Source organism: Podarcis melisellensis (assembly GCF_964234715.1).
Source record: "Podarcis melisellensis genome assembly, chromosome: 10".
NCBI classification, from domain to species: Eukaryota; Metazoa; Chordata; class Lepidosauria; order Squamata; family Lacertidae; genus Podarcis; species Podarcis melisellensis.
Window position 1 is genome coordinate 59354145 of NC_138542.1, and position 15886 is coordinate 59370030.

The 15886-nt window shown below is 43.2% G+C and overlaps 1 protein-coding gene and 1 long non-coding RNA gene across 6 annotated transcripts; both read right to left on the reverse strand.

Moving 5' to 3' along the window:
• Positions 1 to 801: 801 nt before the first annotated feature.
• BID (BH3 interacting domain death agonist) lies at positions 802 to 15058 on the reverse strand (the record flags this gene model as incomplete). 5 transcript variants are annotated; one of them, XM_081927486.1, is made up of 6 exons in its annotated part: positions 14551 to 15049; positions 6222 to 6284; positions 5086 to 5272; positions 4100 to 4248; positions 2312 to 2524; positions 802 to 1449 (listed from the first exon to the last, which is right to left on the reverse strand). In XM_081927486.1, the coding sequence occupies exons 2-6, from the start codon at positions 6228 to 6230 to the stop codon at positions 1444 to 1446; spliced, it is 564 nt and encodes a 187-aa protein (XP_081783612.1). In that variant the 5' UTR covers positions 6231 to 6284; positions 14551 to 15049. The 5 variants fall into 5 exon arrangements, with proteins under 5 accessions (XP_081783612.1, XP_081783610.1, XP_081783608.1 ...); XM_081927484.1 differs by lacking the exon at positions 802 to 1449 and having other exon boundaries at positions 2303 to 2524; positions 6222 to 6280; positions 14551 to 15058; XM_081927482.1 differs by lacking the exon at positions 802 to 1449 and having other exon boundaries at positions 2303 to 2524; positions 14551 to 15056.
• LOC309379407 lies at positions 7713 to 10230 on the reverse strand. Its single transcript, XR_014172484.1, has 2 exons — positions 7813 to 10230; positions 7713 to 7773 (listed from the first exon to the last, which is right to left on the reverse strand). It is a non-coding gene; the product is annotated as an uncharacterized lncRNA (long non-coding RNA).
• Positions 15059 to 15886: the final 828 nt, after the last annotated feature.

The following is a 15886-nucleotide window of genomic DNA, read 5'->3' on the forward strand; positions in this document are numbered from 1 at the left end:
ACCACATTCCCTAGCACTCAAGTTTTGACAAAGGGTCAGCATAAAATTCCAGCTCTCAAAATATTCTTCCTGTGCTGCCATAAAGAGCTGAAGTGAAAGAAATAAAAAAGCAATTTTAGCTCCATAGGCTAACCTTTCCTTTCCTTAATAAAAGAGCCATGTTTTACTGTTGGACTTCTTGGAACTCCTCATGTGGAATACACATTTCCAAAATTCCAAATTAGTCCATAGTTGAACTACATTTTACTTTTTTCCAAGTCAAGTAAATTTGGCTAAAATTGAGAACTACTAAGGCAGTACTCCCACATACACCCTGTGTACACTTTCTCAACCCTTAATGCTGAATCAAAATTTTATTCAGGATTATAGGGTGTGGTCCAATAGGGTGGGGGGGACACCTTTTCAAATTTAGCTGGTGGTGTAAGGAGAAGGCCAGCAATCCACACACATAAACACAACCCCCCCTTGCAACTATGTCAGATTTATAAAGCGATACCAACAGCTGGCAAGTTTACAAAGAAAGAGCCCAGGGCTACCTAATCTATTATGAGCTGGAAATTCCCAAGTGCAAATAAAACACTTGCATGACAGAGCAGAACCCACCAATCAAGCAACCTTAAGGGATTTTTATTGGACATCACAAGGCAGCTTCATTTAAAGCAAGAGTGGGTGGCCTGTGGCCACAGCATTCCTATTCATTTAGGCTGGTTGAGTGGTCCAGAAACACATGCTACCAGGGCAACAGGTTAACCACCTCTGCTGTAAAATTTGCTGCCTAATGTAAAAAGAAAACAGGAACAATTTTCATTTTTGAAATTTTACAAACAGCAACACAAATACATATATCAACTACTTGAATTAACAATGATCTGCTAAAAACTGGACAACAACTGGCTCTTTAGAGCCAGTTTCCAAGACAACTGGAAAAATGAAGCTGCTCCAAGGCTAGGTACCATGGGGCAATAGCAGCATACATAGCCAGAACTGTTCCCCCAAGCTAAGGTTTTTTTCACATTAGTGCAATTCCTTTCACTGATGCCCAAGAGTGATGTCCTTAGATGGGTTGGAGCACCTGCTATTGCTCATTAAGGCTTTGTAGTTTTATAAGTGATCCCAAACACTCCAATCCAGTTGGCAACTGGCAGAACAGAACATCTACCCTTTGCTCCAAGCTTGTCATTTGCAAGGAATGACGGACTGCTCCCGCCATGACCCCAAGAATAATAGCCACTTGCCTCCTGAGATGTAGAGCAGGACCAAGTATTTCAAGTAGAAAAAAAATGTCATTCATAATTCATACTTTAAAGCAAGGTAAGCAGCACAATGGAACTAATTACTATTGGTAAAAATTGCAAGCAAAGCTTAAAACAGTTCCTTATAACTGTTTCCTGGTTTTTTTTAAAAAAAGATTTTTTAAAGGTAGACATGTTGTGTTCCCTTCATTCACCTCTAGAAGAGAAAGAAAAGAGGGAGTTATGTTCAGTCCACTACAGTTATATTCAATGGTCCACATATTTAGGTATTTCCCAAAAAAGTGAACGCCAAAAGGCTTTTTCTTTCATACACGCCCTGCATGTATGAATAATAATAATAATAATTTATTCTTTATACCCCGCCCATCTGGCTGGGTTTCCCCAGCCCATCCTTTAGGGTCCAACTGAAGGCAGGTTCACATGTCAGAATACATATTGCCAACATGGCATCTCTGGACACACATGTGCCTGCAGCAGCCTTCCCTAACTCCTCCCTGCTGCAACTGAAATCTTGGAGTTGATGAAACAAGCTTCAGGGGTCTCTCTGTGTGTTGCTAACAATGTTTTCTCTGGTTTGCAAGCCCCCAAAATTTTGTGATCTTGGAAAGGCTAACACACCAAACAGAGTCAAAAATGCTCAATTTCCTCACCCTAACAGAGGAAACGTATGGAACTTCAGGCCCTTGGGATTTCCCCCAGTCCATTTCCCCTGTGGGCCCCCCTGTGCACCCTCAAGTCCTCTTGTCTGGCTGGAATGTGTCACTTGAACTGCAGTGACTGCCTCTTGCATGTGAGGATGCAAGATGGGGAGGCTGTATAGAAGTCATGCCCCATTGTTTTGTCTCTGGCCACAAGCAGCAGCACTTGCACATGGGCCCCAGTTGTGCATCCTATTCACACATGATGTAAAATCAGGGACCCAACAAACCCCTTTCCTACAACATTTCACACGGCCTGAATAACCACTCCTTTCCCCCCTAGCTTCCAAAGTAGGGCTGAATTATTCACTGGGCATGGAGATAATTAAATAGCAACATCTGGATTTTATTTTATATCACCTCAGGTTCCAAGTTGTTCACATAATCACGGAGGTTCTGGTTGATGTAGTTCACGGTTGTGCTGAACACTTGTTGTAGAAGAGATGGCACAGTGTTTGCTACTTTTTTGGCTAAAACCATAGCTACCACTAGCATGGCTCTCTCTTGCTCCATTTCCAAAGGCATCCTTCGCACAACTTCCTTCACTACTTGAGACAGGTGATTGGTTATTGCCTAAAAAAAAGAGAGGGGAAAAATGTACCTCTTTGAAATGCTGCCCTTCTGTTCCTCTCTACTCCAATCCCTCACAAATAAAACCTATTTTCTCTTCCCCCTTGTCCCCACACAATGCAAGGCATTTGGCAGATCTTTGTTTTGCTCCTTTGCTGTTTATATTACAATAGTTCCAAACATCAAAGATCAGCGTAACAATCATTAACATCCACCAACGATAGATTAATTTAAAAAAAAATCCAAATTATACATGGGTTCATTTATGTACGGATTTCAAAATTCAACAATCCAATAATATGTCAATAGCAAAGTAACTCCTCAAAGAAGACAAAATACTTTTAGATTATAATTTGCAGGTGTCAACTGTTTATAAGCCTTTACCACTGAAGCTTGAGTGGCATTAAGTTGCATTCTACTTTTTTATAATCATGCATTGGCCACCCACTTTAAAATAATGGCAGCCTCCTCCATTTATAGCCATATTTCTGGTGAGTAACCTAATGCAATTTATTGTGGGGGAGATCAAAATGGAAATACACCTTCTACATAAATGAAAGCAACCAACCCCGCCCCCGGCCAAATGAACCACAACACGGGGCAATTTTGCTTTGCTTGCTCCACACCTCCAACATCTGTTGTTAGTAGGCTCTCCTTTGCTTAACGGACAAATAATTCCTCTTAAAACAATTCTCACCAATAGATGAAAAAACAACAGCTGTACCTCTTCCATGTTTTAAATTTTCTTTAAAACATGCTCCCACCACAACAGAAGTACTGTTACAGATTACAGTCATAGAATCAAGATTCTCCTCCAATGAAAAATGATGTTCTGTTTGCAAGGTTGTGCCTGCTTCATCACACATATGGGGAGACTGCTTTTATGAGAACACCCTCGACATAAATAATGGAAGTCTGGTGACATAGCTCAGTTGGCAGAGCATGAGACTCCTAATCTCAGGGATGTAGGTTCAAGCTCCATGTTGGATAAAAAGATTCCTGCTTTGCAGGGGGTTGGGCTAAATGACCCTCATGGTCCCTTCCAACTCTATAATTCTATGATTCTACCTTCTAGGGGGAGGGACTTTTATCACCCCAAGGGAAGCAGTGGGAGCAAGCCTTGGACTCGCCTGCTTCGTGGAACACTCTTGTGCCCCAATGCCAGTTTTGCAGCTAAGTTGGCTGCAAGACTACAAGTCTAGCCTGTTGCTGGTGGACAGAAATTTCAGCTATGGAAATGAAGCTGAATGCCTTGTTGTCCTCTGTCCAAGAAGAAGCCATATCCCTGCGTTCCTGAAGTAGAAATCACTGCCTTTTAGCTCACGAGATTGTAAGAGAATCCACAGCAAAACATGCCTGAACTCTCTCTCCCAACTCCAATTTTATGTTCCTCAGTCCCAACAGTAAAGCTGAAGTAATTATTATACATCCCATTGACCAAGTCACCTCTGCAAGAGAAGCATGGACTTTGCAAGGGTTCCCAGAAAAATCACACAGCACTTATTTGGATCCAGGATTTCACTTATCATGGTAGATGAAACTCTGAAGTAAGCCTTAGATTTCATTCCTCTCAATCACCTCTTTGGACATGTTCTTCGCCATAAACTGCCGCACAAGATTCTGTATGAGTGATGGGTCAATCTCGGCAGCCAGCTGATCTCCGATTTCAGCCAGCTGAGCTCCAATAATCCGGAAAATTTCCTCTTCATCTGAATTTGGATATATGACTGAAAAAAGATTAAACAGAATGGAATTCTCTGCTCACTCTTCCTCTCTGAACTTCCAGGGCCTACTGAAGGCTTTTTTATTCCAGCAGGCATTTTAACTGATGTTTCGTTTTTTAGTGAAAACTGGTTGTTATTCTTTGTATTGCACCTTTGGGGAAAAAAAAATCACTGAAAGACTACTGTACCTAAGTGGTATATAAATTGTTCAAATAAATAAGGGGCATATCCACACCACATAGGTAAAGCACTACCCAGCACTCATTTAAAGCAGGACTTCCCCTAAAGAATCCTGAGAACTGTAGTTTCCCACTCACAGGGCCCTTTACAAACTACAGTTCCCTAGATTCTTTGGGGGAAGTCATGTGTTTTAAAAATGCACTGGATGTGCCCAAGGTTGAAGTTAGGTTCCAAACAGACAGCTGAGGAGGACAGCACAGAGGATTTGCTACAAGTGTCCACCGTAGCATGGTGGTTACAGCACTGAATTTATGGCCAGGGTTCAAATCCCTGCCACAGAGCTTGCTAGGAAACCTTAGGGTAGCCACTGCCTCTCAGCCTAATCTACATCGCAGGGCTACTGAGAGAATTATGTGTGCAAGGGGTACACTGCTCTGAGCTGCTTGCAGAAAAGAAAGGATAATAATGTATGTTTTTGCATGTGTGCTTTTAAATGGCCATAACTGTCAGCAGAGCTATTTTTAATAGTGTTATTTATTTAACTGTTCTTAAAATATTGCATATTTGTAGTTCTGTGTGTTTAAATTCATGCTGCACTGAGGGAAAAGCCAGGGTATCAAACAAACAAACAAACTTGTTTGCTCAAGATAAAATACCTACTGTCCTCAGGTTGCCCAAATCTGTTGCCATCTGTCTGAAGCTCGTCATCATCGTCCTGCTCTGAAACCAACTGGTTTTTCAAAGCACAAAGCTCTGAAGCAAAAGCACAGTCGGAAGACTTCTCCAGAAAGGAGTAGAGGAGAATCTTGGTTAGCTGTGCCTCCTGAAAGGGGCTATTATAATCACCCTATAATGGGGGGGAGAGAGAAACAGAACAGGTATTATTTATGATAGACAAGCATGCAGACAACTTCATTTAATGCTTATTTAAAATTATTTATAATAGCAGTTCTAGTGCATGAAATCCTGTATCATCTTGATCCAGGGGTTATGCATATCTATAATCTTACCCTGTGAAACCGGAGAATATCAGTTTATATTTAAATACAAAAAAGGGGAAGTTAGCAGCTCTTAAGATACTAAAAATACCAGGCACTGTCAAACTCTCCAGAGTGAGAGCCAAGTATGGTTTCTAGTGTCCCAGGGGCAGTTATTTTGTAACTCTGATGTAGTGCATTTCTTTTTCAACTCTGCACTGTCTTCGAATCACCATCACACCATTGCTAATAAGGTGATCTTGGCATCTTTTAATTCACACTTGATGTCTGAAAAATGAGATTAAGGACCAGCCTGACTGAGCCTTGTGCCAGCATTACTTTTCGTGGACTACAGTCCATTTCATCAGGCGATGTCTGTGGAAGTTTATGCTATAATAAACCGGTCAGTCTTTTAAGGTGCCACAAGCCTCTTTGCTGTTTTTTGTCGCAACAGACTAACACAGCTACTCGGGACTGAATTCTCAAGTGATTCTGAGCTACCTTACAAGGGCGGTGCTTTCCACAAGAAAACACTTATCTAAACATATGGGATCTGTGCTTGTGCACTGCAGCAATTTGTAAACTTTGAGAACTTGGAAGAGACGGGGACCTCCACTCCTAAGCAGGGATTCCCTATGTCTCTACATAGCTCAGGGGTGAGTGAGAGCCACAGCTTGCTCCTTTGTTCTGCTGAACAGTTTTAGGGGGAAAGGGGGCAGGGGCTTCTAGAAAAGGTGACTCAAAAATAACTTTTCTTGGACAAACAACTCAACATTTCTTCAGACGATACAATTATTTGAAAATAATTTCTGATCCAACCTGGTCCATTGCTGATGCTGAAGCCAGGTTACTTGTAATCTTCGGAAATCACAGGGCTTCTACCTGCAAAAGAAGAATTGCGTGTGACTTCTTTTCATCTCTTGGTTAATTCCCTCTCTGCAGCTCAAGCTTGCCAGTATATACCCAGCAATTACCATCTGAAGATCATAGAGGCCTCCTTGACAGATATTTCACACCAGAATTTTATATCTTTCCACAGACTGGGGGAAAGGGCAGAACTTCTCAAGATATTTTATTTGCACATACTGCTGCTGGTGTTTTCGTTGATGACAAATGGGTTTTTATAGAAATGTGTTTATTTGACACTTCACTGTGTGGGGGGATGGTCCCTGCTGCATTGAAACAGGCAGTGATGCAACAGCTCCTGAAGAAACCAGCTCTGGACTGGAACAACTACTGACCAGTTGCAAATACTCCCTCTTTTGGGGGAAGGTAGTGAAGAGGTCTGTGGTGGGGCAGATGCAAGCATTCTTAGAGGACCTTTGCAGATAGGAGGAGTGCAACCTTGCTCCAGCTTCTTGATCTCTCATCAGCAACCTCCTGGACCGGCTCCAGGGAATGGAAATTGGGGGCTGCAATCGTACTTCAGGACCAAGTCCAGAGAGTAGCATTGGAAGAGTGCCTTTTGGCCTCCTGGCAGCTACGCCATAGGGGACTCTCTTATCTCCAGTGCTATTTATTATCTACACGAAGCCATTGGGAGTGGTCATTAGAAGTTTCGTGGCAAGGTGCCGTCAGTGTGCTCATCACACTCAACCATATTTCTCCATAACATCTGAGCTAGGAAAGGCTGTGCAGTCCCTGGGACACTGCTTGGATGCAGTGGTGAAAATGATGAGGAAAATCATTCTCAAAAAAGGAAGTGGCCCAGGACTCAGTTGTAAAATGTTAAGGGCTTTCAGGTAGCAGAGCCCAAGGCTTGTGGGGCAGGCATAGGAACCAATACCGGGATAGATGGACCAATGGTAACAAAACTTTCACAAGTCAGAAGGAAATGCTGGGAATGATTTACTCTGCCCCACCCCTGCTATCAGGAACCCCAAAGCTTTTCATCTCCAAACTACAACACCTTGGGCTGGCTTAATTAACATATCTGCATGCTCCCTTTCATGCATAATTTCCAGATGCTCAATGCAGCCAGACAACAAAGTCACTGATGTTACATGGGATGGAAATGTTTTCAATGATTTATTTCTTTAATGGAAAATACCTTGAATTATTATTACAGGTTGATTACTGCTATTGGATGTATGGCAACGTAACAAATAAACCAGCCACAGGCAAACTTGCCCCTACAGATGTTTTGGGATTACAATTCCCATCATCCCTGGCCACAAGTCCTGTTAGCTAGGGATCATGGGAGTTGTAGTCCCAAAATATCTGGAGGGCCGAGTTTGCCTATGCCTGAAATAAACAGCTTTTTCACAAGCTAAAATTAGTGTTCGTAGGCCTCAATGCTTTCCTTTTCTCCCCACGTAAATTGTAACAATGAAAATCAATGCCTGCAGTCAAGCTGTCATGAGCTTAACTACTTCCATGTACTCAAATTAAAATTATTTCCAAGCAACACTCCAAGTTTGACTTTAATTTAAATATATATGCAGGGCATTCCTATGTATGTTTACTACCCAGGTAGGTGGTAACTTCCACACTGGATTATTGCACTTTCTTTTTTCTTTTACCATCCCACAATGTCTGCCTGAACACTCCACTGCAAATCTTGCTGCTCTTTGCCTGTGCAGTTTAAGCACAATTAAGCCTAGCTCAGACAAGGAGAATGAAAGCAGAGTACGAAGGAAGTGGGGACGCTGAACAATAAACTCCAAAGGGGAAACCTCAAAGGAATAGGAAATCACTAAGGCAGACCAAATTGTTTTAACTTGGCAATAAAAACCACAGGAAATAAGTATCGGTCTGCGGCTCAGGCTCCAATTATCCACTAACAACTGGAAATGTATTCTTATTATTATAACCAGTTTATGGCCTGCCCGCCCACCACCCTAAGTCCCAGCATGGGTTGCAACAACTAAAGCACCATGTTAAATATAGTTTAAAGCCACTTACAACCACAGAAGTAAGGTGCGTCCAAAAAGCATACATCTCAGGTGTCCAGGAGAGAAGTGTGTCACTTATCACCTACTGCAAGCAACCAGTGGCTGCCCTGATGCACAAGTATCAGACATGGTGGTCGGGCTCAATGGTAGCTGGAGACCAGCATCACCTGGAGGGATACAGCCTCTCCACACCTGCCTTAAGCAAAGCAAGCTGCAGTACTGTTGGTTAAGGTATGGCTGCCACGCAATCTATGTGACTGTTTTATACATGCTTTTAATATACTGTAAATCCCCTTGGGATGCTCCATGGGAAGCAATTATAAATGAATTACTACTCCTACTCCTACTACGAGTTCCCAGTCCAAAACCCAGGCTGCATATATTAATCTGTGGAAATATTGTAGATTTTATACTTCACAGAGCCTGCAGTGAACTTTAAATGAAGCCTTAAAGTTCAAAGCTTTGGTAAATCTGTTTGTTTTAATTTTTGCATGCGGGGGCAATCACAAAACGTATTATGTTGTACAAAAATTAGGAGCAATCCTATACTGAATGCAACGTGTGCAGAGAAAATGTTGGTCGAATATAAGAAAAAAGCTTAATTGGTTAAATGGAGATAACAGAACGTATGTAACCGAACTATAAAATGATTGCAATGCTTACTGGTGCCACCTAGGGATTGCCACCAAACTTCCAATACAAAACAGTGCAGACATTTGTCAGAACTGGGAAAGTGAAGTAGCTTTAGTTGCAGAGGTTGCAAAATATACCAAAGTATTTAATTCATAGATTGGCAAGGGGATACAAAACCCCCCAACTTTTTTGTGGGGGGAGAGAAGGCACAATAAACACTCAGAAATCAAATTTATATAAGGCTCCACTAAAGGAAAGATGCCAAAGAAACTGAATTTTCAAAATGCAAGGGAAGATAAATGCCTTTGCATTACTGATTCATTCATCCCATACTTTTGACTACACTTCTCCATCACTTTCCTAACCACAAAAAGTCACTTCCTTTTTTAAAAGTAGACCTGTTGCACTAGGGTGACTACTTTAACTGCTGAAACCTCAGGAAAGAATTCAAGAGAAAGGAAAGAATTTTAAGAGAAATGTTCCATCAGCACAAACAGTTCAGCATGTCAAATGGAATAATTTCAGGAGGTGGGCAAGGAGAGAAGTCCCATTGTGCAAGCAGAAATCCTCAGGGTGGGGTGGGGGGGGGCTTCTGCTGATGGGACACATTAGGTGAATCTCACCCTAAACTTTCTGGTACGCACTTGAATCGCCAAGTAAAGATATGAAGGGTGTCAATTATATAAGGACAACAGTCATCATAATATCATCGTCACAGCCATGGAAAAACATATGTTCAAGTCAACAACCTAAAAAAATGACTCATGTTGCAAAGGTCATATTTATTAAGGAAGTAGCTGTCAACATCAAATTCTCAGCTCCCAAGTTCCAGGAAACACAAAACATTGTACTTCCGGAAGCAGGAGTGAATGACAGTAGTTCTCTAGGTGGACTTTTTTGGTCAAGTTGAAAAGCAGAATACTACCTGGCCATCTATTAATATTGGATGTGCTCCCTTTTAAATTTTTTGCTTTGTAGGCAATTACTTACACTGATTGCTTGCTCACCTCAAACTCCAATAGTAAGAATGAAGTCTTTGGTGATAATACCCCTTAATTCCTTTAGTTGGGTATGATTCTTTTATTTTATTTTTAGCAGTTCTCATTGTCTGTTCAAGTTTCCAGCTGCTAAGTATCTGGGATGTAGGTTTGACAAGAGCCCTTTTTATTCCTGTTGCTTGTGGGAATTATCTTGTACCTCTAGCAGAGTTTGAAATTTCCCATGTGCCAGGCTCATTTTTCACCTGGCTATCGGTCACTTGTGACCACGTGAAGCTAGGAGCCAGAATGGCATCTGACGTCTCCACCCATCCTTGGATCTTGCCTGTTTTCACACACCAACAACACATCCTGTAGAATTCCGTCAGTTATTTTTATCTGCACAATCAGAATGAATTCAAGAGTTGCATTGAAAAATATGCTTTTGAGTTATCTGCCCCCTAAATGGCAACTAAACATTTCATTTTGGCGACTGTAACCCTGGTTTAAGGACCCACCTGGGTCCTTATATCTGAGTTTCTAACAGTGACTCTAGACTGTGATTTAGGGGGCTTGCAGTGTTGTTTTCATTTATGATTACATTCACAGTGTCTAATCACAGGCTCACTAGCACAGAGTTAATTGCTCACAGGAAAGAGACCTACCCATGTGAACCATTGAGTGAAGCCTGCCAAATGCGGAGAGGTGTTTGCACAGAGGACAGACAGCCTGAACAGCTCACGCGCTGCCAACTTGCAAAACGTTTTTTTTTTTTTTTTGCCTCAGGTAGTTTAATTGTCAGCTGCACACCTAAAGATAGGTGGTGGTGGAGAAACAGATAAGAGATATAGAAAGTAGATGCTGAAAAAAGTCTCACTGTTCCAAATGTAACAGAGACCAATCTTATCCAAACCCACAGGAGACTCCAGATTTTCAGAGGGTAACAGGAGCACACATGTGTGCAAATAATTCACACAAGCACGAAGTTCCTATGGTAAGGTTACCAGATTTTTTCCGATGAATCCAGGGACACTTTTCAGCTTCAACGGATTTTGTATGGGGACTGATTTGTAAATCTGGGGACTGTCCCTGGGAAACGGGGACGTCTGGCAACCTTATCCTATGGGTTATGGCCTCTATTCTCACATCCTGGCTCCAGAAGAAGCTTCTTGCAAGACACACCTGCCTCCAACCACAGTGGCAAAAGGGAAATATAATTGAGGCTTCTCAATTTACTCAATGGGTCACTGGCCAAACATATTATTATTAATAAAAAGAATAATATTCCAAGGTTGAAGTTAGACCCAAATTCACTTTGGAAAAGGAGGCCATTTCCTCCAATCATGAGCAAACCTGAGGAGGTCCGGCTGCAGGGGTGAGCTCGATTTTCCTCACATTTGCTCTTGTAATGGAACATACAGTCTCCAAATCAAACACAACAGCTCCCTCTCTAGTGCATCAAGCATGCTGTCCACATTGGTTTTTTATTTCAAGTGCCTTATGTGCATGTTTGTTTCATGCTTTAAAAGAAAAATTGGGGGTGGGGTGGTGGGTAGAGGAAGAAAATGTGGCTTTGTGACTAATACAAAGGCCAGACTATCAAAGTGGTAAAAATCTGGCTTCTGCTGAAAACTGCTGGTTTACTCCAACCAAAATGTGGTGAGGATACTTCCACTGCAGATTGGCTGCAAAAATGATGTACTTCTGTGCGCAAGCTACACTTCTGTGAAACCCACTATCAAATCCGAATGCATACAAGAATATTATCACGCTCTGAAAAGTGAGCAAACTCAGCACTGTTCAAAGTTGTAACACAAAAGTAGAATACATGCAACCTGAATCAGGTCCAAAACACTTGTGTGTATTCTTCGGCACTTACCCCTTTAAAATATTAGCAAGGTGGGAGAAATCCTTTCCTAATGCTGCTTACCTGCATTTTAGAGAAACAAGCGCCATATCACACACTTCAGACCCCAAGCAACCACTTATGGCCTCTATGGTGGATGGGAAAGAAACCACTCTTCCTATTTCCTTGACAAACCTATTCATCACTGAGGCTTCTGCAGCTGTTGTTATGAGAAGCAGGGACTGAATATGACACATGCAATGGCAGCAAGTGAAGCTGGGAAAATGCCTAGAACTCCCTTGCCTCCCAGTAATCTTGGCAGGCTCCGAGGTACTTTAGCTACAGAAATGCTTGTTCCCAACGTTGTCACATTTAGGTGTGACTGAGGACATGAACATTAAGATCAAGCTTGGGCCTAAACATTAAGATGAAGCTTGATTTGGAGAAAAAGCTCAGTGTCACCTCCCTCCAGCTGTGTCCCACTTTATCCTAAGGTAAAGTGAGTCAATTGTTGCCAGTCATCCTTATGGGTAAAGTATAGCACTGCATTCAGGAATGTGATTGTGATGCAATGTCTCACCCCATTCCACTCTTGATGATACAAGGTGGCCTTGCACCACTAGGAATATGGGGCAGGTGGGAACAGAAAGTGAGAGGATGTGTGAGATGAACTGCGCTTCCAATATTCAAGTTCTTCCTACACACACACACACACACATTGCCTGCCACAATAATTTTTTTTTTTTTAAGTTATAGAAACAAAACCTAATTTCTCGCTTCTTGTTGTTTGGTCACACTGCACTAGGAATCGAGAACCTGTGGCCCTCCAGATATTTTATTTATTTATTTCAGCATTTAGATACTGCTTAGTAAGTAAATCAAAACAGGGATTTCCTGAACTCCAACTCCCATTAGCCCCAGTAAACATGCCCAAAGATCAGGGATGATGTGAGCTACAGTTCAACAATACCTAAAGGAAGAGAAATTGGAGAACTGTCAGGGCTTTGGCGGGGTGCCAGTTAACTTTTTCCCTAGGCTGAGGTATTTATATTGCAACTACAATTGAGAAAAGAAAGGAGAGAGAACAACTGGAGGGACATGGGACTTTCTGGACAAATGGATTAACATTTGGCAAAGAAAGAAGAAAAATTATGGACAAATAATTACTACATGCAGTAGCAAAAGGATATAGATCTTCATTTGTGGACTAATAAATTATTGAATGTGTTAATACAAATAGAAGTTATAAACGTTGCAGCTGCTGAATGGATTATAGAGTAATTACGATTGGAATACAACTGGATTAAGTAAGACTTTGGAAGCAGATTTTTTTAAAAAAAAATCAAACCTGTAATTCTAGCACGCAGGGGGTGGGGGCACAAAAATTATACAATTGGGTATTTGATTTGGTATTGTGATTTGATATAGATATAATGAGGTGTATTTTGGATTTGGAAACTAATAAAAATTATTGTAAAAAAAAATACAGTTCTACGATGTCTAGAGCTGGGGTTCCCATGGGCACCCAAAAGACACCCCTGGTAACACTTGCCACGCCCCCCGCAACTCCCTATTTTATATATAAATACATATTAAAGGGGGAGGTTGTATGTATTTTGAGGCAGTGCAAATGTTTTTGCTTGTTTTGGCAGCTTATGCGAAACGGGTATTTTTTTCATGCTCATGTCTGTTTCTTAGATTTCCAAAAGTGCTTTTGGGCTAGAAAGATTGGGGACCCCAGATCTACAGGACCTGCAGTACATCCTCCTGTCTGCATTTGGCAAATGCAGCCAGGGCACCACAGCCATACAGGGTTCTCCCTCTGGACCCAACCAAGGAAAGTAAACAAGTTGCGGCAGCTGCTGTTTCTGCATCTCCTGGCTGCTGACTTTCCTGCTCCATCCATGCTTGCAGGGAGAGGGGCACTGGCAGCAGGGAACTTTGCCCCATGAAGGGAGCCCCCAAAGCCCAAGGTCCTGGCTGAACATGCCATTGTGGGCATCTCTCTAGCAGCCAATGAGGCCTCCTGTTCCCCCAGCTCGGCCTGCCCAGCCAAGGAGCCGACAAGGCGCCCCAGGCCTGCCCTACCCCTGACCACCATCACAACCACGGTTATTTTCGGACACCCCCAGTGGGGAATTTTTTGGGCAACGTCTGCCTGGGACGTGCGCGTGTCCTGCAAATACCTCCAAATGGGAGAAAAAATAGGAAAACCGCGCAACAAAACACGAGGCGGGAAACCCAGAAAGAGCAACCGCACCCACCCAATGGTAAAAACAGAATAATAAACCGAATTAATCGGCTGTCCTCTGTCTTTTCATGGCTCTTCGAGGAGTCTCCCTCAAAAGCGCACACACAAAAGCCCTCAGGAAGGGAAGACCAGACAAGGAGCGAATGCTTAAAAAAAACGGCGCGTTCCCTTCGGCAATACTTTCCAAGCGTAGCTGCGGGCTAATAGTCTTGCCACGGCTACTGAAGACGAAGAGCAACATTTGCAGCAACTATATGCTACTGCCACAGAATCGGGTTGCGCACACAGAGGGGGAAAAGCCACGAGGAAGCGCGGGGAGGAGGGGATTCCAGTCAGTGCCTTCTCAACATTCCCAAGCATTTTGGACTCTCTTTTTAGGCCGGAGATTTTTCGGCGAGGGGTGGGGGGTGAGGGAGGGGGCGCTGCCAACCGCCCGCCAGCAAAGCCCCCCCTTGCGACCACACCCTAGCGCGCGTCGGGGAAAGACGGGCTCTCCAAAGCCGGGCGCGGGAGAGGCGGGAAACCCCGCTTCTCCGAAGCCACTCACCATGCAAAGCGGCTCTGCCCAGCTCAGGTCCCGCAGCCCCGCCGCCTGCTCGCTCGCTCGCTCTCTTTCTTTTTTCGTCCGCTCCGCTCCGAGCAGCGGATTCGCCACCGCGAGACTGACTTCACTTCCTCCTCGCGCCGCTTTTCGCGGTGCGCTCCTCCCCTCCAAATCCCGCTTTTTAAAGCGCCACGGGCCCTTTTCGCGAGCGGGCCTTTCCCACGAGTTGCACCTTGGTCTAAGGAAGAAGTGCTGGCAGCGGGGCGGCGACGGGGATTACACATTTCTGATTCAGCGACGTCCAGCCAAGGCGCTGCTCGGCGCTGCTTCTGAGAACAAGCTTTCCAAGAAGCGACTTGCCCGTCGCCTCCCGTCCAGCGCGCCGCGTTATTCGGACTAGGGCGCGCTTGAAGGCAGCCTTCTGATCGCGGGAGCTTTGACCTTCTGGCCCAAGTTTTAAATGCCTCCTGAAACCTTTCCTGCTCCGCCAGGCCTCTGCAGTCAATTAAGAATCCGTCCTTCCACAGTGCTTAACTGACGTCTGCTTTTAACTTCCCTACGGTTTTTAAGCTTTATTGTTGTAAACTGCCTTGTTATATTTTTAAATGACACAGCGGTATATAATTTTTTTTAATATATGACCAAACATATGATTAATCAGATAATTCTGCATCAGTTTGCATAGTTTATTGCAGTAATGGTGAGGTGAGCCAGAATACCCGTTTTTAGGTGTCACACTCACAGTTATGGCCAGTGTGGTGTAATGGTTAGAGCAGCCTTCCTGAACTTGACGCTATCCAAAAGTTTTGGACTCTGCAGCCAACATGGCCAGTGGTCACGGAGAATGGGAGCTGTAGTCCAGCAACATCCAGTGGGCACCAAGACATGGGGAAGTCTGGGTTAGACTAGGCCTAAGGAGACCCAGGTTAAAATCCCCACAAAGCCATGAAGCCAACTGGAAGACTTGGGGCCAGATGCCATCTTTCAGCCTAACCTACCTTACAGGGCTGTTGTGAGGATAAAATGGGGAGGAGACTCACATATACCATCTTCTGCTTCTTGGAGGGGGCACAGGAAGTAAATGGTTAATGATGGGGTAAACTTCCCCCCTTTTTGTCAGTGGATTGCATTTTATTGATTTATAAGTTTTATAAACTGCCTGAAGGACTTAGTTGATGGACAGAATAAAAATGGCATAAATAATACTTTGAAAATAAACGAATGTTCACATAAAGCAATATATTGGAAGAGGCATTCCCTCCAAAGTGTGACATACGGTAATAATAATGAAACTCTTCTAATGCACAGCTGTCACCCACAGACTTTGAAGTAGCAGCAA